Source organism: Muntiacus reevesi, chromosome 7 (assembly GCF_963930625.1).
Source record: "Muntiacus reevesi chromosome 7, mMunRee1.1, whole genome shotgun sequence".
NCBI classification, from domain to species: Eukaryota; Metazoa; Chordata; class Mammalia; order Artiodactyla; family Cervidae; genus Muntiacus; species Muntiacus reevesi.
In genome coordinates, this window is record NC_089255.1 from 52065217 (window position 1) to 52092048 (window position 26832).

General features: G+C 38.2%; 1 protein-coding gene across 2 annotated transcripts in view; it reads left to right on the forward strand.

The window, feature by feature from the left end:
• The first annotated feature begins 310 nt into the window (after positions 1–310).
• The window catches only part of MNS1 (meiosis specific nuclear structural 1), a 64205-nt gene continuing 37683 nt past the window's right edge, over positions 311–26832 (forward strand). The window contains exons 1-3 of one of the 2 annotated variants that reach the window (XM_065941916.1): positions 311–434; positions 1196–1417; positions 21093–21220. In XM_065941916.1, the coding sequence (XP_065797988.1) occupies positions 432–434; positions 1196–1417; positions 21093–21220 (353 nt within the window). In that variant the 5' untranslated portion in view covers positions 311–431. The remainder of the gene's footprint in view (positions 435–1195; positions 1418–21092; positions 21221–26832) is intronic. The other variant, XM_065941917.1, reaches the window with a different exon arrangement.

The following is a 26832-nucleotide window of genomic DNA, read 5'->3' on the forward strand; positions in this document are numbered from 1 at the left end:
AACCCAGGGGTTGAACCCAGATCTCCCGCATTTGTCTTACATAGGAGTTTGGCGTACTTCTCAGTAAACAGTTTCTACATTTCACTTGGTTCCAAACTCCACAAAGCCCACACTTCGTCCCTTGGGAGGAATGTTGGCCTCTTAACAGACTGCAAATGCCTTGAACTATGATACATTTGGAACTCCCGCCTGCCTCCTTTACACCTTTGGAGTAGCCCTCCTGCCAGCCTCTCAAGAAGCTCAGTACTGATTGGGTACTGCTGCGTCCAATGGGAAGCGGCGACATTGAGCGTAGTCACGGTTCGGGCGGGCACGCCGCGGTGGCGGTTGCTGGGAAACCGCGCGGGCACCAGAGAGCCCTACTGGTGTTTGGGTTTTCCGCTGGAGGTTGTAGCCGCCCGAGCGGGAGAAGGGGAGTTTAGTCTGCCGAGATGGTAAGCATGCCGAAACTACTCGGTTGTCTATTGATTTAATTCTAGTTTAGAGCCAGCCTGCTTCTAAAAAAGGATTTGAAGTGCCTATCTGAGAATTAAATGGGAAAATCGTACCTCAGAGACCTCAGGTGCTGCTATTTAAGCGACGCGCGTGCGTGGTGGCTGACCCCTGCCCTGCCTCTCATTTGATCTGCCCGGCAAAAAAATTATTGCTTCCCACGTTTCTGGAAATTTGGGAGATGTTTAAGAACTGCTGAACAAATGAGTGGAAATAAAGCTCCAGAAGAGAGCGAATGAATAAATAGCGGATTGACTTATTTAATGTGCATTAGAGAAACGTGAGCGGCCTTTGAACCGCACTTCACGGCCAAGGGGGAAGGAGTAGAGGATGGAATGAGGAGGTATTCCCTGCGTAGTGGTAAAGAACTGGGTATATAGAACTCAGCTGCGCGTCTTAGAACTCTAATATGGCTGTTTATTGGCTGAGGAAACTTGAGTCAAGTTGCTTTAGCTTTCCATGCCTCATCTATAAGATGGGAAACACAAATAGTACCTGCTTCATTGATACATCTTAAAAAAAAATTTTTTTTTTAAATCTACCACATTGTTTTTTTGTTATGTCTCTGAATTTGGAGAGGAAGCCAAACTCCTTTCGTTTATTACAGTTTCATTTGTTTCTGGGGCTACATCAATGTATTTTTACAAATTAGATCCTGGAATACCAAAGTATGCTTTTTTTTGTTTTCCCTTCTCCATCTTAGGCTTCCAAAAGGAGAACTTTGAGCTTCAGTGAAAGGCATCAGAATTTAGTAGATATAAACTATTGCAAAAAATTGCAGGTCGAGGCACTACAAAGGCTACAGAATCAAACCAGGGACCGAATGGTGCAGAGTGAGAATGATGACAGGGCTGAGCGCAAGAGGTTCCTTAGATTATTACAGGATGAACAATTTGAGTTGGATATGGAAGAGGCCATTCAAAAGGTAAGTTTTACTATTAATTCTTACATCATTTTTCTGTTCATTTTCTCTTTGGAAACAATGAAAGCCAACTGTTAATACTGAAATGGAGCAGATAGGATAAGCATCAGGCAAAGCATGCCTCCCTGTGAGTCAACTGGGGTTTTGGAGCTAGACTGTGTACTTTTGAGTCCTGGTACTGGATATGTTAGCTATGAACCTTGAGTAAGTTACTTTTACTTTGTCTGCCTCATTGAGAAAATAAGAATAATAATAGTACCTACGTCATAGGATTGTTTTAATAATCAGTTAGTACTGTTTTAATAATTAATATAGGCAAAGCTCTTAGAATAATGCCTGGAAGAGTAAGCACTCAGGATTTTTTTTTCCCCCTAAATATGAAATCTCTAATTACTGACTTCCATGGCTTAAGTATAGTTCTGTTGCCTTCCATAAAATTCTAAAGACAAAAACTTAAGAACACCTGTTTTGAATTTACAGATATTAAACATGTATTTTAAGTGGTAGAAAATGAACACTTATATTATTAGCAATGAATTTACTTTGTCTGGAACTTCCCTGGCAGTCCAATGATTTAGACTCCATGCCCCCAATGTAGGGGGCATGGGTTTGATCCCTGCTTGGGGAACATAGGATGCCACAAAATACTGCAAAAAAAAAAAAGAAAAGAAAAAAGAAAGAATTAGGGTGTAATACGTAATTATGTAACTGCTAAAGTTTGGAGACAGCTTTTGAGTGGAAATTTCTGAATATTTTAAGGGATGAGGGAGGTAGAAAAAGGGAAACCAACAAGAAAAGAAAGGCGTTCTTGTAAATGTGAAAAAGGTATCTGATATCTATGTATTCTTTTAGTGTCTGCTGTGTGGTCAACATTTTGTAAGATATAGGGAATGGCAAAAACAAGTTTTAAAAGCGGTATTCATCCTTCTGAATTTCAAATTTCAGAAGCTTAGACATGACTTTTTAACCCTGGGCAAGAATATTCTTAGGGATTAGATTTTTTCCCCCATTCTTTTTATTCTTATTTTTTCTTTAGTTTTTAAGAAAATCCCAGGTATTGTATCAAGTCTCTCTTGCATACTCAGTATACATCTTATAAAATATGGATTTTTTTAAAACATAGCAGCATAATGCCTCTATCTTACCTAATAAAATTATCAATAAATAAATTCTAGGCATCATTTAATACCATTCCATAGTCAAATTTCTGTGAGTGTGTTAAAAGACAGATTTTACAACTCAATCAACATCCAAACAAGGTTGATACAGTGTATTTGCTTATGTCAGATCCCTCTTACTCTAAAACAGCCCTTCCCTTGTACTTGTACTTTATTTCTTTAACTTCATGTTTTTAACTTGTTTTTAACATGTGTTTAACTTGCTCGGTCAGTTGTTTAATAGGATGTCCCACTTTCTGTATTTATTTGTTTGCTTTCTCTGTAGTTCCTTTACTTTGTTCCTCTATCTCTCATATTTCCTTTAAATGAAAGTTAGCCCTAAAGACATGATTAGATTTCAGTTCAGTTGCTCAGTCATGTCCGACTCTTTGCGACCCCATGGACTGTAGCACACCAGGCTTCCCTGTCCATCACCAACTCGGGGATCTTGCTCAAACTCTTATCAACCATCGCATAATAGATTTATGTACAACGTTTTGGCAGTCACTCCATGGCAGTGCCATCCTTGATATTGTAATCCACTAGCTGGTGCTAATGTTGATCAGTGAATTTAGAGAGAGAGCCTGGTTCCTCTGTTGGAAAGACCCCACCAAACTTGAATCTGTGGTTTCACCAATGAATCTTTTTTCTTTATTACGGGTTGTGAAACACTGTTTTTTAAATTTTGTTGTTTAAAAACAACAAAAAAGGGTAATTTGGTACCCTGAAATACAGTTTTTACTGGAAAGGGAGATCACTAGTTAATTATCAGAGTAAGAATTGGTGTCCTAGTTACTTCCATTGGTGTATACCTGTGTTGTTTTTTAAAATTTTGTTTTCTTTAGCTTTGGACTTTTTCTCTTTTTAAATTTATCTCTATGGACTCGTGGATCTTTAATTAATTTAATTTACTACTTGATTAATTAATTTGATTTAATTAATTTAATTATTTTAATACTTGAATTAATTGTATTTATTATTCATTTTCATGCTCAAATTGTCCTACCTTTGACCAGTGGATACCTTTTTGTTGCTCTGTGTCCTTTTGACAAGACTTCCGTAATCTGTGGTAACTTCCTTGATTTTTGTCAGAACAAAATGTTACAGCCTAGGGATGGTTAATTTTATGTGTCAACTGGACTGGGCCATGTGGTGCCCAGATATTTGGTCAAACATTATTTTGGGTGTTTTTAGATGAGATTAACATTTAAATTAGTAAATTGGATAAAGCAGATTTTCCCCCTAGTGTGGGTGAGCTTCATCCAGTCAATGAAGGCCTGAATAGAACAAAAAAGTCAAGTGAGAGGAAACGGCTCCTCCCTGATTGCCTTCCAGCTGGATTATTAACATTTTTCCTGTCTTCACACTTGGACTGAAATATCAGTTCAAGTCTTAAGCCTAAAATCCTTCTGTCAGGAGCTACACCACTGACTGTCTGGCCTTTGAACTTAGACTAGAACTAAACCAACTGGCTGTCCTCATCCAGCTTTCCAACTCGCCCTACAGATTTTGGGACTTGCTCATTTCCAAAACTGCTTGATCTGATTCCCTGTTATATTGTTTCTGTTTCTCTGGAAAACTAATACAAGGCTCATCTTATAAATTTCTTTATTTACACCTGGAATTGGCCATTGTACTAAGGAATTCTATTATTTTTTAATGAAAATAATATTTAGAGACAAGTTGGGTTTAGATATGCTTATTATTCTTGGGTATTAGATATGCTTATTATTGTATTGGTTCCAGGTCTTTTCAGCAGACAGAATTTGGAAATAGATATATTTTTAACTTTCTGAGATAAAGTTAGGCTTATGGAATAGTTGCAAAAATAGTATTAAAAAATCCTGTATCCCCTTAACCTGAGTTCCCTTTATGTTAATGTCTAACATGATCATAGAACAATTATCAAAATGAAGAAATTAGCCTTGGCACAGTTAACTGTTAACTGAATTGTGAGATTTATTCAGATTTCATCAGTTTTTCCACTGACATCTTTTTTGTGTTCCAAGATCACAAGTTTCATTTAGTTGTCAGGTCTCTTTAGTCTCCATCAATCTTAGTTTCCTCCATTCTATGAGAATTCCTCCCTTTTTCTTGCCTTTGCTGACCATGACTATTTTGAATATTATAGTTTTTTTGTTACGTTAGTTTTTCTCTTGCTATGTATCAAATTACCACAAATTTCGCAGCTTAAAGCAACACCCATTTGTCACCTCACAATTTCTGTTGGTCAGAAATCCAGACGTGCTGTAGCTGGATTGTCTGCTTGGCCTCACAAGGCTAAAATCAAGGTGTTGCCTGGGATGCATTCTCATATGGAACTTGGGGCCTCTTCTCAGCTCACTTACTCAGCAGAGTTTGTGTTCTTATAGATGTAAGACTGAAGTTTTCATCTCCCAGAGGTTGCTGACATTCCCTGCCACATGACCCTTCTCTACACATGAAGTTTACTTGCTTTCTGGCACCAGAAGGTGTTCCAGACTCAGCTTGTTCTTTCCTTGCCTTGGAATCAGCCAGTTCTCTAAGGAGATGGTTCCTTTCATTGGAGAATGATATTTAGAAACCAAGGTCTGAATGATAGATGTGCTCCTTATTAGTGTAACACTCTAAGGGGAAAGAACTAGAAAATAACCATGCACACACATCTGTGTTTACATTTATGTCTGTATCTATCTGCATGTATTTATTAATAAAACAACACAAGCCATGAGTCTGTGTTGGTACTGCTGACTCCAGTCTGCCTCTACAGGAGTCACTTTCGTCTTTCTCCTTTCCTTTTTTATTTGTAATTGCATTCTCCCCACAAAAAGAAATCTGGCTCTCATTATCTGTAATATATTTACTTATTCTTTCAACTCCAGAATACAGATAGTTTCAGAATTGCTAACCTGCACCCTTGTGAACAGCAAATTTACTTACTATATTACAGATTTGGGTACAGTTCTTTGTGTCTTTTGCTTTGTCAAACACTTTTTTACAGTTATTTTGGTCCACTCCTACCTATCTGCTTCATTGTGGTTATTTGATTGATTTTTATTTGTTTTGTGATTGTTTTTTAATACAATTAATTTGTTATAGTCAACATTCATTGTTCTCCCCACATCTGATTGATTTGGTTTTTTTTTTAATGTTGAACTAGTTACTAATCCTCGGCAAGGTGCAAAGATAGTATAGAGTACTGTCCACTGGCCCCTGGACAGTTTCTTTCATTGATTACATCTTATATAACTGTACTACAATAGAAAATCCTGGAAAGTGGCATTGCTGCATTATGCTTATGTACTTCTGTGTCATTTTATCAAAGGTATACATTTATGCAACCACCACCTCATTCAAGAAACAGAGCTATTCCACCCCCACCAAGACCTCATTTATGATACCCCATTATCGTCACACTCTTCCTTCAATCCCCATTATGCCAGCAATCACTAATTTGTTCTCCATCTTTATAATTTTGTTATTTCAAGAATGTTATTTAAAAAATGTTGTGTAAACAGTCATGTGTGATTACATATATATATGGAATCATATGTCTGTCACTTTTGAATAGGCTGTTTTTATTCCACATGATGCTCTTGAGATTCATTGTTTAAAATATTTATTTTTGATGATTGGTTTGCAGTATTGATTTGATTTACCATACTACTAATCATTGGTATACATATGTCCCCTCCCTCCTGAATCTCCCTCCCATCTCCTGCCCATTCCCACCCCTCTAGGCTATTACAGAGCCCCGTTTGAGTTGCCCTGAGCCATACAGCGAATTCCTGTTGGCTACCTATTTACATATGTTAGTGTATATGAATCCATGCTACTCTCTCCATTTATCTAACCCTCTCCCTCTTCTATCTCACTCTTCTACCATGTCCTAAATCTGTTCTCTATATCTGCATCTCCAATGTTCTCTATATAAGCAGTCTCCAGTGCTGCTCTGCGTACAGACTCATCAATACCATCCTTCTAGATTCCATATATATGTGTTATATATGACATTTGTTTTTCTCTTTCTTATAATACTTTACTCTGCATAATAGGTTCTAGGTTCATCCACCTCATTAGAACTGACTCACATGTGTTCCTTTTATGGCTGAGTAATATTCCATTATATATATGTGCCATAGCTGCTGCTGCTTTTTTTGGGGGGGCACTTTATTTTTTAATTGAAGGATAATTGCTTTACAGAATTTTGGTTTTTTCTGTCAAACATCAACAAGAATCAGTTATAGGTATACCCATGCCCCTCCTCCTGAACCTCCCTCCCATTTCCCTCCCCATCCGACCCTTCTAGATTGTCACAGAGCCCCTGTTTGAGTTCTCTGAGTCATATAGCAAATTCCTGTTGGCTCTCCATTTTATGTATGGTATTGTAAGTTTCCATGTTCCTCTCTGCATACTCTCCCTTCTTCCCCGCCGCTGCATCCATAGGGTCTATTCTCTATGTCTGTTTCTCCATTGCTGTCCTGCAAATAAATTCATCAGTACCATCTTTCTAGATTCCATATATATGTGTCAGTATATGATATTTATATTTCTCTTTCTGACTTATTTCACTCTGTATAATAGGCTCTAGGTTTGTCCACCTCATTAGAACTGACTCAAATGTGTTCCTTTTGATGGCTGACTAATATTCCATTGTATATATGTACCACAGCTTCTTTATCCATTCACCTGTCAGTAGACATCTAGGTTGATTCTATGTCTTGTCTATTGTAAATAGTGCTGCAATGAACATTGGGGTGCATGTCTCTTTTTCAGTTTTGGTTTCCTCAGGGTATATGGCTAGAAGAGATATTGCTGGTACATATGGTGGTTTTTGAAAAGTGAAAAGTGAAAGTTGCTCAGTCATGTCTGACTCTGCAACCCCATGGACTATACATATACAGTCTATGGAATTCTCCAGGCCAGAATATTGGTGTGGGTAGCCTTTCCTTTCTCAAGGGGATCTTCCCAACCCAGGGATCAAACCCATGTCTCCCACATTGCAGGCTGATTCTTTACCAGCTGAGCCACAAGGGAAGCCCAAGAATACTGGAGTGGGTAGCCTGTCCCTTTGCCAGCAGATCTTCCTGACCCAGGAATTGAACTGGGGTCTCCTGCCTTGCAGGTGGATTCTTTACCAACTGAGCTATCAGGGAAGCCCTATGGTGGTTTAACTCCTAGTTTTTAAAGGGTTCTCCATACTGTCTTCCATAGTGGCTGTATCAGTTTACATTCCCAACAGCAGTGTAGGAGGGTTCCGTTTTCTCCACACCCTCTCCAGCACTTGTTTGTGGATTTTTTGATTATGGCCATTCTGTCTGGAGTGAAGTGATATCTCTTTGTAGTTTTGATGTGCATTTCTCTAATCATGAGTGATGTTGAGCATCTCTTCATATGTTTATTAGCCATCTGTATGTCTTATTTGGAGAAATGTCTGTTTAGGTCTTTTGCCCACTTTTTGGTTGGGTTCTTTGTTTTTCTGGTATTGAGTTGTATGAGCTACTTGTATATTTTAGAAATTAATTCTTTGTCAGCTGTTTCATTTCCTATTATTTTCTCCCATTCTGAGGGTTATCTTTTTACCTTGTTTATGAAGGCGAAAGCTTTTGCATTTAAGTTTAATTAGGTCCATTTATTTATTTTTGTCTTTATTTCCACTATTCTAGAAGGTAGGTCATAAAGAATCTTGCTATGATTTATGTCATGCAGTGTTCTGCCTATGTTTTCTTCTATGAGTTTTATAGTTTTTGGTCTTGGGTCTTTAATCTGTTTTATCTTTGTGGATGGTATTAGGAAGTGTTTTAATTTCATTCTTTTGCATGTAGTTGTCCAGTTCTTCAACCACCACTTATTGAAGAGACTGTTTTTTTCCCCATTGTATGTTTTTGCCTCCTTTGTCAAAGTTAGGTGCTCACATGTGCATGGGTTTATCTCTGGCTTTCTAGCCTAGTTCATTGGGCTATACTTCTATTCTTCTTTCTCAAGATTGCTTTGGCTATTTGGGGCCTTTTGTATTTTCATACGAATTGTGAAATTTTTTGTTCTAGTTCTGTGAAAAATGCCATTGGTAAATTGATAGGGGTTGCATTGAATCTGTAGATTGCTTTTGGTAGTATAGTCATTTTCACAATATTGATTCTTCCAACCTAGGAGCATGGAATATCTCTCCATCTGTTTATGTCATCTTTGATTTCTTTCAACAGTGTCTTACAGTTTTCTGTATATAGCTCTCTTGTCTCCTTAGATAGGTTTATTCCTAGTTATTTTATTCTTTTAGTTGCAAATGATAAATGGGATTGATTCCTTAATTTCTGATTTTTCAGTTGTTAGTATATAGGAATGCAATTTCTGTGTATTGATTTTGTATCCTGTGACTTTACTAAATTCACTGATTAGTTCCAGTAATTTTCTGATAATATCTTTAGGGTTTTCTACATATAGTATCATGTCATGCAAATTGAGTTTTACTTTTTCCTTTCCAATCTGGATTCCTTTTATTTCTTTCTTGTCTCGGATTGCTGTGACTAGGACTTCCAAAACTGTTGAATAATAGTGGCAAGAGTGGGCATCTTTGTCTTGTTCCTGATCTCAGAGGGAATGCTTTTAGTTTCTACCCATTGATAACAATGTTTGCTCTGAGTTTGTTGTATATGGCCTTTATTAGGCTAAGGTAGATTCCTTCTATGTCCATTTTTGGAAGAGTTTGTGTCATAAATGGGTGCTGAATTTTGTCAAAAGGTTTTTCTGCTGGAGGTTATCATATGGTTTTTATCTTTTAATTTGTTAATATGGTTTATCACATTGATTGATTTGCATATATTGAAGAATCCTTGCATACCTGGGATAAACCTGACTTGATCATGGTCTATGATCTTTTTAATGTGTTGTTAAATTCTTTTTGCTAGAATTTCATTGAGGATTTTTACATCTATATTCATCAGTGATATTGGCCTATACTTTTCTTTTTTCATGATTTCTTTGTTTGGTTTTGGTATCAGTAATTGTGGCCTCGTAGAATGAGTTTGGAAGTATTCCTTCCTCTGGAATTTTTGGGAAGAGTTTCAGAAAAATAGGCATTAGCTGTTGTCTAAATGTTTGATAGAATTCCCCTGTGAAGCTGTCTGGCCCTGGGCTTTTGTTTTTTGGGAAATTTTTAATCACAGTTTCAATTTCATTGTTTGTAATTGGCTTGTTCATAATTTCTGTTTCTTCCTGGTTCAGTCTTGGGAGGTTGAACATTTCTAAGAATCTGTCCACTTCCTCTAGGTTGTCCCATTTTATTAACATATAGTTGCTCATAGTACTCTCTTATGAACTGTTATATTTCTGTGTTGTCTGTTGTAACCTCTCCTTTTTCATTTCTAATTTTGTTGATTTTTCTCCCTTTTTTTTCTCGATGAGTCAGTGGTTTGTCAATTTTGTTTATCTTCTCAAAGAACCAGCTTTTAGTTTTATTAATCTTTGCTATTGTTTCCTTCATTTCTTTTTCATTTATTTCTGCTCTGATCTTTATGATTCATTTCCTTTTGCGACTTTGGGGTTCTTTTTCTTCTTCTTTTTCCAGCTGCTTTAGGTGTAATCTGTTCGATGTTTTTCTTGTTTCTTGAGATAGGATTGTTTTGCTATAAACTTCCCTCTTAGAACTGCTTTTGCTGTATCCCATAGGTTTTGGGTCATCCTGTTTTCATTGTCATTTGTTTCTAGGAATCTTTTGATTTCCCTTCTTATTTCTTTAGTAACCTATTTGTTATTTAGTAGTGTACTGTTTAATCTTCATGTGTTTGTGTTTTTTGCAGTTTTTTTTTCCTGTAGTTGATATCTAGTCTCCTAGTGTTATGATCAGAGAAGATGCTTGATATGATTTCAGTTTTCTTAAATTTACTGCTGCTTGATTTGTGGCCCAAGAAGTCGTCTGTCCTGGAGAATGTTCCATGTGCATTTGAGAAGAAAATGTATTCTTCTGCATTTGGATGGAATCCTGAAGATAGCAATTAGGTCCATTTGGTCTAATGTTTCATTTAAGGTTTGTATTTCCTTATTGATTTTCTGTTTTGATGATCTGTCTATTGGTGAAAGTATGGTGTTAAAGTACCCTACTGTTATTGTGTTACTGTTGATTTCCCCTCGTATATTTGTTAGTATTTGCTTTATGTATTGAGGTGCTCCTGTGTTGGGTGCATAAATATTTAAAATTGTTATGTCTTCTTCTTGGATTGATCCCTTGATCATTATGTAGTATCCTTCTTTATTGCTCGTAATATTCTTTATTTTAAAGTTTACTTTGTCTGAAATAAGAATTGCCACTCCAGCTTCTTTTTGATTTCCATTTGCATGGAATATCTTTTTCCATCCTTTTACTTTCAGTCTGTATGTGTCTGTAGGTCTAAAGTGAGTCTCTTGTAGGCAGCACATATATGGGTCTTGTTTTTATATCCATTTAACCAGTCTGTATCTTTTGGTTGGTGCATTTAATCTGTTTACATTTAAAGTAATTATTCATATATATGTTCCTGTTGACATTTTCTTAATTGTTTTGGGTTTGTTTTTGTAGGTCTTTCCTTTCTCTTGCGTTTACTGCCTATACAAATCTCTTTAGTATTTGTTGTAAAGCTGGTTTGGTGGTGCTAAATTCTCTTAACTTTTGCTTGTCTGTGAAGCTTTAGGTTTCTCCATCCATTTTGAATGAGATCCTTGCCGGGTAAAATATCTTGGTTGTAGATTTTTTTTCTTTCAGTACTTTAAATATATCCTGCTATTCCCTTCTGGCCTGCAAAGTTTCTGCTGAAAGATCTCCTGTTAATTGTATGGGTTTTCCATTGTATGTTACTTGTTGCTTTCCTTTGCTGCTTTTAATGTTCTTTCTTTGTGTTTAATCTCTTGTTAGCTTGATTAGTTTGTGTCTCAGTATGTCTCTCCTTAGGTTTATTCTGTAAAGGACTGCACATTTTGGACTTGATTAACTATTTCCTTTCCCATATTGGGGAAGTTTTCAGCTATAATCTCTTAAAAAATTTTCTCAGTTCCTTTCTCTTTCTCTTCTTCTGGGACCCCTATAACTCACATGTTGATGCATTTAATATTGTCCCAAAGGTCTCTTGAGTCTATCCTCAATTTCTTTTTGTTCTTTTTCCTTTATTCTATTCTTCAGCAGTATTTCCACCATTCTCTTTTACAGCTCACTTACCTGTTCTTCTGCCTCAATTATTGTACTGTTGATTCCTTTTAGGGTATTTTTAATTTCAATAATGTGCTATTCATCTCTGTTTACTTATTCTTTATTTCTTCTGTGTACTTGGTAATTGTATTTATTGTGTTGATTGTTTCTTTTATTTTCTCCATTCTACTTTCAAAGCTTGGAATATCTTTACTATCATTATTCTGAGTTCTTTTTCAGGTAGTTTGTTTATTACCTCTTCGTTTATTTGGTCTTGTGAGTTTCTACCTTGTTCCTTCATTTGTGCTATATTTCTCTTTTTATTTATTTGTTTACTTTATAACTTACTCACTTTGAGGTCTCCTTTCCCCAACCTTTAGGGTTGTATTCCTTCTTCCTTTGGTTTTTGCCCTTGGAGGGAAAGGTTGGTTCAGTGGTTTGTGTGGACTTCTTTTTAGAGGTGATTTGTACCTGTGTTCTAATGGGAGGAGGTGAGTGTTTTTCCTTCAGACGGGCAGGGCTGTGTGAGGTATCCTTTGGAGTGTCTGTGGGGCTCCTGTATGCTGGTGATTGTTGTTGTGTTTTTGTCTTGCTTGTTGTTTGGGTAAAGTGTCCTGCGGTGGATGCGGTCAACAGCTGCGTGATACCAGACTTTGTACAGGTGTCAAAGTTCTCAGTAATTAATACCCCTGGGGTTAGGAGTTCGCTGACAGTCTGGAATCTTGGACCCAGTGCTCTCACCTCAGTGGTTCAGGTGTGATCTCTGGTCAGGGGACAAGGGCTCCCTAAATTGTTTGTCATAGTATTAAAAGGGGTTAAAGCAAACACAAAACCAACACAGAAAGCAAAACATGACATGAAATGAAAGATAGATGGTCAGTACAACATCAGACACGTAATTACAAAAATAATGGAACATTTACACTCTTACACACACAGAGATAAATAGCCAAAGTATTCTAAAGAAAAGCGAGTACAGGAGATTGACTTCGTGAGCAAAGGAAACGAAAAGTGATATCAGCCAATTAAAAGTAGAGCTCATTAACACTCAATCCAGAAAACTGGAGCCTGAGCAGAGTGCCAACTGGGGAATGTAGCAAAGAGAATACAACAATTTAACTTACATTGTGAAAAAAGAAAGAGTGAAGGAAAAAAAGAGGAGAAACAGAAAAGTAATGGGTGGAAGAGGAAGTTAAAAAACAGAAAAGCAAAGATACATAGATGTATGTGGAAAAAATTTGTATATATTCAGGAATAGCTACAGCAGGTAAAGAACAATAAGAAAAACAGAACTAAGACAAAGTAAAAAAAAATCACAAAAGAAGGAAAAAATCTTAAAGAAAAAAAATTTTTAACAAGAAAAAAACTCCACAGCACCGCAAGAGGCTAACATGAAAATAGAAATATGTAGGAGAAATAAACAATGTGACTTAAAGGACAAAAAAAGAAAAAAGAAAAAAAATTCTCAAGTTCATAGTTGTTCTTAGTTGTGGAGTGTGCCCCTGTGGATGGGGTTGAATTGGTGTCCTGTGGTGGTTTCCTGGTTAGGGGGGCTTGTTCCTGTGTTATGGTTGATGGAGCTGGATCTCATCTCTCTGAAGGGCAGCAGGGTGTCTAGTAGTAGGTTTTGGGGTGTCTGTGAATTCAGTATGACTTTGGACAGTCCTCCTGGCTTTGGCAGTGTTAGACACGTCTGTCTCTGTAGCCATGTCGAAGTGGCCCTCTCAGCATATCCTCACTGCTGCCAGTCCCTTACTTGTCCCTTGAACTTTTGCTGAAGCTTCTGTACCCTGTCCCGCCCTGCACTGCAGGGTGATGCTTGCTAGGCGGGGGCTTGCATGGTGCTTTTCTCAGCTCCCGAAACCTGCGCTCTGCATCGCAGAGACTTGTGTGGGTTTCTTTCCACACCCTGAGCCCGCCCTCTGCACCTCGGTACTTGTGTACCTTTCTCTCGGCTCCCTGGGCCTGCCAGCGGTGCTGCAGAGGTTTGTGTGCGCTTCTGTTGGCACCCCGGACCAACCCTCTGCACCTCGAGGTTTGTGTGCTCTTCTCTTGGCACCTTGGACCCACGTTCTGTGCTGCGGGGCTTCTGTGAACTTCTTGGCTCCCTGAGCCTGTCGTTTGGTCGAGGCCAGGGTCTGTGAGCTGCTTATGGGCTGGGAAATGCAGCTTCTCCAAATTCTGCCCTCTAGGTCCCCCACTTTGCCGAGCTCTCCAAGATTCTGCAGTTCCCCCTTGGTCCTGCCTGTGAGGGAGCTTCACAGTGCACGGAAACTTCCTCCTTCACGACTCCCTCCCTTCCTAGGGACATAAGCTTCCATCTTGAAGTTCTCCATCTCTTCCGTTTTTATGTCTTTGTTCTCTGTCCTACCTCATTCCAGGTAAGTTAGCTTGCCCCCCTCCCCCTGGAGGCCTGGGGTCTTCTGCTGTTGCCAAGATGTTGTTTTGTAGGAGTTGTTCCCGATCTTGATGAGTTTTTGATGTATCTGTGGGGAGGCTGGCGATCTCCCTGTCTTAGTCCTCCTGCCGCCGTCTTCTGCTCTCTGAGATTTGTTTAAGTTGTTGGATGTGTCAGTAGTGTACTCCTTATTATTAAGTAGTAGTATATGGTATGGATGTGCTAGTTGATTTCTTTTTAAATTTGCACATTATAAAATTCATTCTGTACAGTTCTATAGATTTGCAGTTCTGTGGATTTTGGCAAATGGATAATTACTGGTTCCACCATTACAATGTCATACAGAGCATTCCTTTCCTTCATGCTTCCCCTTTGTAGTCAAACACTCACACCTACCCACCCCCAATCCCTAGAAACCATTGATTTCTTTTTTGTCCAGTAGATTTATCTTTTCCATAGTAACATATAAATGCAGTTATGTAATATGTCACTTTTTGGGTCTGACTTCTTTCCCTTAGCCAAACAAATTTAAGATTTTGTGTTGTTTCATGAATTACTCATTTTAATTGGTGAATGGTATAGTAGTGTTCTGGCTTCCCAAGTGGCACGGTGGTAAAGAATTCACCTGCTGGTGCAGGAGATGCAAGAGATGTGGGTTCGATCCCTGGATCAGGGAGATCCTCTGGAGTAGGAAGTAGCAACCCACTCCAGTATTCCTATCTGGAAAACCCAATGGACAGAGGAGCCTGGTGGGCTACAGTCCATGGGGTTGCGAAGAATTGGAAATGACTGAGCAACTGACCCCTGTAACCCTATAACAGTATTGTATTATATGGATGTACCACAGTTTGTCCATTCACAGGTTAAAGTTGTTTGAGTTGTTTCCAGCGGTGGGCTAATATGAATAAAACTGAACATAAATTTTCATTTCTCTTGGATAGGTACCTGAGAGTAGGATGGTTGGATCAAATGGTATGTGTTAGTTTCATTTTTTAAGAGACTGCCAAATCGTTTCCCAGAGTTACTGCTCTACTTTGTATTTCCTTAAGTGATGTATAAGAATTCCATTTGCTTTGTGTCCTCACCAATGTTTGTTGTTGCTTTTTGTTCATTGAAATTTTTATTGAGATTATAGATTTATATATTCCTATAGATAATTACAGATTCCTATGCAATTATAAGAAATAATACAGAAAGATCATATGTATCCTGTACCCAGTTTCTCCTAGTGTTACATCTTGCAAAAGTATAATACAGTATGACAAGCAAGATATCAGCAATGATGCTGTACCCCAGTCTCGTTCAATTTCCCAAGTTTTACTTTGTGTGTGTGGGTTTAGTCCTATAGAGTTTATAGGACCCCACCACCTGTACAGTGTAATGAACCTCCATCCATAGTTCTTCATGCTGTCTACCTGATCTAGTCCCTTGAATCTATTTGTCACCTCCACTGTATAAGCATAAAGGATTGGATTTAGGTCATACCTGAATGACCTAGTGGTTTTCCCTACTTTCTTCAATTTGAGCCTGAATTTTGCAAAAAGGAGCAGATGATCTGAGCCACAGTCAGCTCCAGGTCTTGGTTTGGCTGACTGTGAGAGCTTCTCTATCTTTGACTGCAAGGAATATAATCAGTCTGATTTTGGTACTGACCATCTGGTGATGTCCATTAGTAGAGTCGTCTCTTGTGTTGTTGGAAGAGAGTGTGACCAGTGAGTTATTTTGGTAAAACTTGGTTAGCCTTTGCCCTGCTTCATTTTGTACTCCAAGGTCAAACTTGCCTGTTAGTCCAGATATCTCTCGACTTCTTACTTTTGCATTCCAGTCCCCTATGATGAAAAAGACATCTTTTTTTGGTGTTAGTTCTAGGAGGTCTTGTAGGTCTTCTCAGGACAATTCAACTTCATCTTCTTCAGTATTAGTGGTTGGTGCATAGACTTGAATTACTGTGATGTTGAATGGTTTACCTTGAAAACGAGCAGAGAATCAGTCTGTCATTTTTGAAATCGTACTCAAGTGCTGCATTTCAGACTCATTTGTTGATTATGAGGGCTACTCCATTCCTTCTAAGGGAGTCTTGCCCACAGTAGTAGATATAATAGTCATCTGAATTAAATTCTCCCACTCCTGTTCATTTTAGTTCACTGATTTATGAGATGTCAATGTTCACTCTTGCTATCTCCTGTTTGACCACATCCAGTTTACCTTGATTCATGGACCTAACATTCTAGGCTTCTATGCAATATTGTTCTTTACAGCATCTGACTTGACTTTCATCACCAGATACAACCACAATTGGGTGTTGTTTCCCACTCAGCCCCTTCACTCTTTCTGTAGCTATTTGTCTGCTCTTCCCCAGTGGTATATTGGACACCTGTTGACCTGGGAGGTTCATCTTTCAGTGTTAATCTTTCTGCCTTTTCATGCTGTTCATGGGGTTCTCAAGACAAGAATACTCTAGTGGTTTGCCATTCCCTTGTCCAATGGAGCACATTTTGTCAGGCCCTAACTAACAGGGACATACCCCTCGGCGGCTCAGTGTATCTGGATGAGTGCCTGGTGCCCTGGCTGTCCCACTGATAATCTTCACTGAGCGTTTAAACCATCACTGGCTGTTGGGTGTCAGTCAGTGTGCAGCCAGGAGTCGAGGAAAAGGCCCTGCTGTAGTGGCTTGGAAGTGGGTCCGGGGAAGGCTGGAGCCAATGTTGGTGGATACCCAGGAGCAGAGGGCACCCCAGCCTCACCACCGCTGCTGTCTGCTGCGGAGCCAGTTCTCCACTCAGGAGTTGTTGGCTAAAATGTAGCTTTGTATCTATAACACCACAGCCAAGATCCAGAAGCATTCCATGATCACAGGGATCCCATATTATGTCCTTTTATAAGCATACCCATATCTTTCTTGTCTGGCCCTACCTCATCCCTAAGTCTATCAGTCACTAATATGTTCTCTATTTCTATAATTTTGTCACTTACAGAGTGTTCCATGTACAATTCATCAGTAAACAGACAAAAAAAAAATGAGGAAGGAATTTCAATAGCCATTACTGCAAAGAATGTATATAAGTAAACAATAAACCCAAAAAACTGTGCTCAGCATCATTATCATTAGGGAGATGCAAATGAAAACCACAGTGAGATACCACTTATGATCCATGAGGACTGCTACACTTGGGGGAGAAGAAAAAAAGGGTTGGAGCTCTTGTACATTTTGGATGAAAATGTAAAATGGTATAGTGACTGTGCACAGCAGTTTGGTAGTTACTTAAAAAGATAAACATAGTTACTCTATTACATAGCAGTTCCACTCCTAAGCATATGACCAAGATAACTGAAAATATATGTCCACACAAAAACTTTTACACAGATGTTCATATAGCAGCATTATTCATGATAGCCAGATAAGCGGAAACAATCCAAATACTCATCAGCTCGTGAATGGATAAACAAGATATCTTGTATCTATACAGCACAGTAGTATAAAACCATAAAAAGGTATGCATTACTGATATGTACTACAGCATGGGTGAACCTTGAAAGTATTATGCTAAATGAAAGAAACCAAAAAAAAAAACCCCGCAAAGAGGCCATGTAATGCATGTGACTGAAAGTGGCTCAGTCCTGTCCAACTTTTTGTGACCCCATGGACTATACAGTCCATGGAATTCTCCAGGCTAGAATACTGGAGTAGGTAGCCTTTCCCTTTTCCAAGGGATCTTCCCAACTCAGGGATTGGACCCAGGTCTCCCACACTGCAGGCAGATTCTTTACCAGCTGAGCCCAAGAGAAGCCCCATATATTGCATGATTTCATTTAAATATCTAGAATAGGCAAATTCTCACAGCTAGAACATAGATTAATGGTTGAGGGGTAAAGGGAATGATGATTGCTAACAGCTGTGGAGTTTCTTTTGTGGGGTGATGAAAATGTTCTGTAATGTTGAAAGCCTACATCTACCCAAAAACCTGCATGTGGATGTTTACGGCAGCTTTGTTTATACTGGCCAAAACTTGTAAGCAACCGAGATGTCCTTCAGTAGGTGAATGAAGAAATAATCCAGAAAATAGAATATTATTCAGTGCTAAAGAAATGAGCTATCAAGTCATGGAAAGACTTGGAAAAATCTTAAATGTGTATTACTAAGTGAAAGAAGCCAATCTGAAAAGGCATATGATTTCAACGATACAATATTCTGGAAAAGATAAAACAATGAGGATTATAAAGATTAATGATTGCCAGGAGTTTTGAGGAGTGAGGGATGAATAAGCAGAGCATAGAGGATTTTAAGGGTGGTCAAATTCTGTATGATACTGTAATGGTAGATACATATCATTATACATTTGTTCAAACCCATAGACTATATAACATCCAAACTGAACTGTAAGGTAAACTGAACCGTGGGTGATGATGTCTCAATGTAGGTTTATTGTTGTAGCAAATCTCCCCTCTGGTGTAGAATGTTGATAGTGAGGGGGGCTCTGCATGTGTGTGGGAAGAGTGTACATGAGAACTCTGTTCTCAATTCTGCTGTGAACTCAGTACTGCTTCAAATAATAGTCTATCTTTAAAAAATTCTGTGTGGAGATTCCTTAAAAAACTGGAAAGAGAACTGCCATTTGACCCAGCAGTCCTACTCCTGGGCATACACACTGAGGAAACCAGATCTGAAAGAGATACGTGCACCCCTATGTTCATCGCAGCACTGTTTATAATAGCCAGGACATGGAAGCAACCTAGATGTCCATCAGCAGATGAATGGATAAGGAAGCTATGGTATATATACACCATGGAATATTACTCAGCTGTTAAAAAGAATTCATTTGAATCAGTTCTAATGAGATGGATGAAACTGGAGCCCATTATACAGAGTGAAGTAAGCCAGAAAGATAAAGACCAATACAGTATACTAACACATATATATGGAATTTAAAAAGATGGTAACAATAACCCTATATGCAAAACAGAAAAAGAGACACAGATGTACAGAACAGACTTTTGGACTCCGTGGGAGAAGGTGAGGGTGGGATGTTCTGAGAGAACAGCATTGAAACAAGTATACTGTCAAGGGTGAAACAGATCACCAGCCCAGGTTGGATGCATGAGGCAAGTGCTCAGGGCTGGTGCACTGGGAAGACCCAGAGGGATGGGATGGAGAGGGAGGAGGGAGGGGGGATCAGGATGGGGAACACATGTAAATCCATGGCTGATTCATGTCAATGTATGACAGAAACCACTACAATATTGTAAAGTAATTAGCCTCCAACTAATAAAAATAAATGAAAAAAAAAGTTCTGAAACCAGCCAGTGGTTTTGGATGCGCGCCGCTGTGAATACACTAAAAACCTGCTGAATTGTGAAATACAAATTGAATACTATGTGAATTATGTTTCAGTCTTAAAATAGAGCATGTTCCAAGAACATTATGTAAATACAATCAAACAGTATGCCACCGTTTGAGATTGGATTTTTTTCACTCAGCAAAATATCTAGAGATTCAGCCAGATTGTAGCTTCTATTAATGCTCATTCCTCTTGGTTGCTGAGCAGTGTTCCATAGTATGGATATACCACAGTTTATTTGACCATTCACCTGTTAAAGAATGTCTGAGTATTTTCAATTGGCTATTTTGAATAAATCTGCTGTAAACATTTTGGGTATAGGTTTTTCAATAAACATAAGTTCTCGTTTCTCTGGGATAAATGCTTAAGAATAATTGTAATTGCATGTTAGCTTTATAAAAAACTGTAAAACTATTTTTCAGAGTGGCTGTACCATTTTACATTATCACCCAGCAATATGTGAGTTATGTAGGTTCTCACCAGCATTTAGTTTTGTTACTACTTTTTATTTTAGCCATTCCAGTATGTATGTAGTGATATATCATTATTGTTTTAACTTGAACTTCCTGATGTTCAGTGATTTTGAACATCTTTTTATGTGCTTGTCATGCCATACTCAGTTGCTCAGTTATGTCTGACTTTTTTTTACAACCCCATGGACTATAGCCTGCCAGCCTCTTCTGTCCATGGGATTTCCCAGGCAGGAATACTGGAGTAGGTTGCCATTTCCCTCTCCAGGGTATCTTCCTGACCCAGGTATCAAACCCAAGTTTCCTGCATTGGTAGGCAGGTTCTTTACCACTGAGCCACCAGGAAACCCCTTTTATGTGTTTATTCTTTCCTAAGTATAGCATTTAATCAAGTCTCTAAATTTTTCAACCATTTTATAGGAAATAGGAAAAAGAAACAAGGTAAGTGATATCTTGGGGAAGCAATTGGTCAAATTCAGAATGTGGGACATTCTGTTCCACATTTCTACATGTCCTAATTTCTACAACAAGTCAGTGCCTAGCTAGGGGAAGTAGGGTGGAGGGGAGAGAAACTGTGTGAGGAGACTTAAAAAATGAAACAGACTTAACATAAATAATAACTAGATACAGTATATGGGTTGGCTTGGATTTTGATTTGAACAAACCAAAAAAATAAATAGAAAAAGGATCCTTGAGACAATCAGGGAAACCTGAGTATGGACAAGTTATTAGACTTTTCTAAAGAATTATTGTTAATTTATTTCAGTTTGTTAATGGTATGTTTATATAAGAAGAAATTCTTGTCAGAGATCAATATTGAATTACAAAGTAATGATATGCCTAGAATTTGTTTTTGAATACTCTAGCTAAAAAAAATGCAGAAAAAAGTAGGAGTGGAGTAGAAGAGTAAGGAAACAAGACTGGGAAAATATTGATAATTGTTGAAGATGAGTGATGGCTTCCTGAGGGTGTGTTTCAATAGTCTTCTTTTTGTGTTTGATGTTTGGAATTTTCCATGAAAAAATGTTCAGAAAAATTATTTATGGAAATATTTTGCATTTTAAAATAAAATGTGAATAGTTGACTGCTCACTTGTAGTTTTCTGCTGTAAAACAAATTCAGACTTTATGAAAAAATATCTGATTCTGGAGGACAAATGACTAAAGTTTTGTTTTTTTATTTAGGCAGAAGAAAACAAAAGATTGAGGGAACTCCAGCTTGAACAAGAAGAAAAATTGGCTATGGAACTGGCAAGACTAAAACGTGAAAGTCTAAAGGATGAAAAGTTGAGGCAACAAGTAAGAGAAAACAGGTATCTTGACTCCAAAACCTTTATTTATTTAGTCTTTATCTTTAAAGTTTTATGTAATGCTTATCACCTGAGAGTGAAATTTCTTTCTTTATGTCATTGTACTCAGTTAATATTTTGAGTGGAAATACTTACTGCTTTAAATCCTATATGTGTGTGTGTGTGTGTGTGTGTGTGTGTGTGTGTATACACACATATATATATTCATTTGAGAAAAGAGGTACTATTCATAGATATAAAGTGATAATATTTGAGGTGAAAATTAATATCCATTCCCTTTTCTCTAAAGATTATTTTTTAAATGACCTCTTTAAAAAAAAAACAGACTCATGAATCTGACTCTTAAGATAAATCTTAGGTGACGCCTAATTTAATTTTATGCCCCTACATAAATTTCCTACAGTATTTCTGGAAGATGGCTGATCATCTGTGGTTCAGCATGTCTAGTGACTATAATAGAAACTTTCCTTTTCACTCAGCTTTTTGAATACTCCTTTTTCCTCTGTTGTTTCAAAGTTAATTTCTCTGTAATTTCCAGGCAGTTGTCTTAGTTCCCTTATCTGACTGAAACAGAAATAGAGTTCTTCTTTAGGACATCCTTTCCTATTCCCAGGTGGCTCAGTGGTAAAGAATCTGGCTGCCAAGCAGGAGACCTAGGTTTGATCCCTGGGTTGGAAAGATTTCCTGGAGAAGGGACCAGCTTCCCAGTCCAGTATTCTGGCCTTGAAAATTCCATGAACTGTGTAGTCTATGGGGTCGCCAAGAGTCGGGCATTACTGAGGGACTTTCACTTTCACTTCACTTTCACTTAGATATTTATGAATTCGCTAAACATTTCCTTCTATAAGTTAAGTATCCTTCATTCTTTCATTTGTTCCTTAACATGACTTCAAGCCTGCTCCCCATCCTGATTTCTTCTGTAGATGTGACTTAGACTTGTAGTGTTCGTTAACAAAATACTGGGGGCTTTCCTGATAGCTCAGCAGTAAAGAATCCACCTGCCAATGCAGGAGACACAGATTCGATCCCTGGGTCAGAAAGATCCACTGAAGGAGGAAATGGCAACCCACTCCAGTATTCTTGCCTTGAAAATCCCATGGACACAGAAGCCTGCTGGGCTACAGTCCATAGAGTCACAAAGTGTCAGATGCGACTGAACACACACACTCAAAATACTGTTCCCACAATTATGTGTAATACTCTAGGGTGTTGTTCAGTACCCCAATAGTGAGATTGTTAACCACGTTGTTCTGGAATATGTTCCTTAATGTTGCCTCAGATCACTTTCAGTGGCAGCCTATCACACTGTTAATTAGAACTCAGGCTAACTAAATGCCCATTCTGTACTTATATAGTTGAATATATTTGGAATTTACTTTGATGGTTGTTACATTTTATCTTGACTGAACAAGGCTTCTATAGAATATGATATGACCCATGGATAAGCTTCAGAGGTTTTTGAGCTTCTTTAAATTACATGTAAGTATATTTGGCAAATAAACCCATGTGTATTTTTCTGTGTCCACAACTTCTATCGAAGTCTTTAGGAGTTACTATTCTTTAAAAAAAAAAAAAAAGATTTAAAATGACTGCCAGTGTCTTCATAGTATTCTAGTCTCAAGCTATCTTTTTTGATCCTAATTCTCCAATCATTTAGTTATCATGATATTTTTATGTTATCTGAAGATGAAATAAATGTCCCGTTGTTTCATGGCTTTAATTCATTGATAAGAATTAATTGCAGGAGCTTTGTAGCAGTTGCAAACTACTTGATTCAGATAGATGCTCCCTCTCAGAGCAGACTATCTGGAGAAGGTATAAAAATAAGACATGGGAGAGGAAGGAAACCAGAGTAGTGAGCGTTCTTTACAGCATTGGATTTTACTTTCACTACCAAATACAACCACAACTGGGCATAATTTCCACTTTGGCTCAGCCTCTTCATTCCTTCTGGAGCTCTTTCTCTGCTCTTCCCCAGTAGTATATTGAACTGCTACTGATCTGGGGGGGGACTCATCTTTCAGTGTCATGTCGTTTTGTCTTTTCATACTGTTCATAGGGTTCTCAAGGTAACAATACTGAAGTGATTTGGCATTCTCTTCTCCAGTGGACCACATTTTGTCAGGCCCTGTCTAGCAGGGACATGTGCTTCAGCCATTCAATATAGCTGGGTGACATGAACTATAACAAAAGTCAGGTAGGGAGTACATACATGGAGTTAAAGTGTCAATAATCTTTTATTATTTAGTAAAAAATAATGAAGAAATTTTATTAGACTTTAAACATACATATCTCTGTAATAAAAATTGGAAAAGAATACATAATTAACAAATTCATGGAGGGAAAATGTTAAAAAGCAGTTGATGAACCTGTGCAAGCAAGAGTTAACCTAGCACACTTGAGACTAATATCTTTAGGAAGTCCTGCTTTTGCAAGTTTGGTCCTTGGCTGGTGTCTGGAAATTTGGATTTCAAGAAGGTTCCTAGCACTCTTTGATAAGAGTGCCTAAGTTGTTTGGAGAAACAGTGCAGTTTCTGCTGAACCTGTTTCCTCTGGTAGTCAGGAATTTGGTATTTAGTTGGCAGAGGTTACATGCATGGCCAGCCCCTAATAAAAACTGTGGGCCCTGAGTCTCTAGTGGGATTTCTTGAAGGCAATTTTCACATATTGCTACAACTCATTGCTCGGGAAATTAAGTGTGTCCAGGGTTACTCCACTGGGAGAGGACTTTTGGAAACTTGCAGCTTATTTCCTCCAGACTTTGCCCACATGCTTTTCCTCCATTCTGATTCTGCTCTGTATTTCACTATGATTTATCACAGTGAAATAATAATATATAATAAATATAAATATATATATAAATAAATATAAATCATATCCATATACTTAATATAAATTATATCCAAATAATAAAAATAAATCATATCAATGAGTATAACTGTATGCTGAGTCCTATGAATCCTCCAAGTGGGGGATCAAAACCAGGGGTGCGGTATGGTCTTGGGGACTCCAAACATAGAGGCAAGAAGAGAGGACACAAAACAGGTAGGACAAATAGAAAGAAAATACTAAGACTGTAAATTTAAACCTGGCTATATTTGTAGTTTTAATAAACATATTTGAACCATTTATGAACAAAGATCATGTGTTATGTCAGAACAGATCAACAGATTTTCAACACATTTATTTCATATGTTCTCTGACCACAGTGGAGTTAAACTAGATACACAGTAACCAAAAAAAAAGAAAGAAACTAGACAATCTTTGTATGTTTAGATATTTTGAAATATGCTTTTAAATAACCCCAGAGCAAAGAAGTAATTAAGATTGAAATTAGAAAGTGTTTTTAACTAAATGATCATGAAAGTGCCACAGATTAACAGTTGTAAGATTGGAGTGACATCTAGGAAATAGTGTAGAAGCAGCTCCAAGTTCCTGCCCTTCCAGTCAAACTAGCAGAAACTGTCAGAAGCAACTTTGTAAGAACTCTGAACAACAAAGTTTTATAGCAACCAAGTGAATGCTGAAACAAGAAAAAAGAAACTTAGCAATGGTGGCACAAGTTTGTATGTTTTTACTTGTCCTTGCTCCACCCCCTCCCTGCTCTGAGGCAGTCTTGACAGCAGCAGCCCATACTGCGAGTACTGGTTCTGGAAGAAGAAAAGCAGATATTACAAATTATTGTGTCTGTATATTCTAACCTGCCTGGGAGCTACCTGAAGGACTGACAGAAGGTGCTCATCTATGTTTCTCCTAATTCATATATCAGACCAGAAAAGTAAATTGTATCTCTGGCTAGGATTTAAGTTCCAGAGTATATAAAGGATTTCTATAATTCAGTGACAGAAGACAACCCAATTTAAAAATGGGCCAAGTACTTTAAGATTTCTCTAGAGAAGTTACAGTGGGCAGTAGCACATGAAAAAGCACTCACCATTAGTTATTGTGTCTATGTGCTCAGTCATGTCAGACTCTTTGTGACTCTATGGACTATAGGCCGCCAGGCTCCTCTGTCCTTGGAATTCTCCAGGCAAAATTACTGGAGTAGGTTTCCATTTCCTTATCTGGGTATCTTACCGACCCAGGGATCAAACCCACATCTCTTGTGTCTCCTGCATTGGCAGGCAGGTTCTTTACCCTTAGCACCCCCTGGGAAGCCCAACATTAGTTATTAGGCAAATGCACATCAGAACCACAAAGAGATACCATCTTACACCTGTTGAATAACTGTAGTAAGCAATGGAAGGTAAGTGTCTGTGAAGATGTGGCCAAATTGGAACCTTCAGATACTGTTGCTAAGAATGTAAAATGGTGCACTGTGGAAAATAGTTTGGCAGTTTCTCAAAAAGTTAAACATAGAATTACCGTATGATTCAGCAATTCCACACTTAGGTATACACTCAAGAAAATGGAAAAACAGGGACTCAGATACTTGTATGCAGATATTCAGTGTGGCATTATTCACAGTAGTCAAAAGGTAGAAGCCAGCTAAGTGTCTATCAAATGATGAGTAGATAAATGAAATGTGGTATATACATGCAATAGAATATTGCTCAGTTATAAAAGGGAATGAAGCTCTCTGATACATGCTGCAGTATGGTTGAACCTTGAAAAGCATTATCCTAAGTAAAGTAGGTGCAGAGTACGTCATGCGAAATGCCAGGCTGGATGAAGCCCACGCTGGAATCAAGACTGCTGGGAGAAATATCAATAACCTTAAATATGCAGATGACACCACCCTTATGGCAGAAAGTGAAGAGGAACTAAAGAGCCTCTTGATGAAAGTGAAAGAGGAGAGTGAAAAATCTGGCTTAAAACTCAACATTCAAAAAGCAAAGATCATGACATCTGGTCCCATCACTTCATGGCAAATAGATGGGGAAACAGTGGGAATAGTGACAGACTTTATTTTGGGGGCTCCAAAATCACTGCAGATGGTGACTGCTGCTATGAAATTAAAAGATGCTTGCTCTTTGGAAGAAAAGCTATGACAAACCTAAACAACATATTAAAAAGCAGTGACATCACTTTGCTGACAAAGATCCGTCTAGTCAAAGCTGTAGTTTTTCCAGTATTCATGTATGGATGTGAGAGTTGGATCATAAAGGTCCCATAAAGAAAGCTGAGCACGGAAGAATTGAAGCTTTTGAACTGTGGTGTTGGAGAAGACTCTTGAGAGTCCCTTGGACTGTAAGGAGATCCAACCAGTCCATCCTAAAGGAAGTAAGTCCTGAATATTCATTGGAAGGACTCATGGCTGAAGCCTAAGCTCCGATACTGTGGCCACCTGCTGTGAAGAACTCACTCATTGAAAAGGCCCTAATGCTGGGAAAGATTGAAGGCAGGAGGAGAAGGGGATGACAGAGGATGAGATTGTTGGATGTCATCGTTGACTCGATGGAATGAGTTTGAGCAAGCTCCGGGAGTTGGTGATGGACAGGGAAGCCTGGTGTGCTACAGTTGGTGGGGTTGCAAAGAGTCTTGACACGACTGAGTGACTGAACTGAAGTGAAGTAAGCCAGAAACAAAAGGACAAAGACTATATAATTCCACTTACATGAAATATCTAGGAACAGATTTATAGAAACAAAAAGTAAACTAAGAGGGGAAGGGGT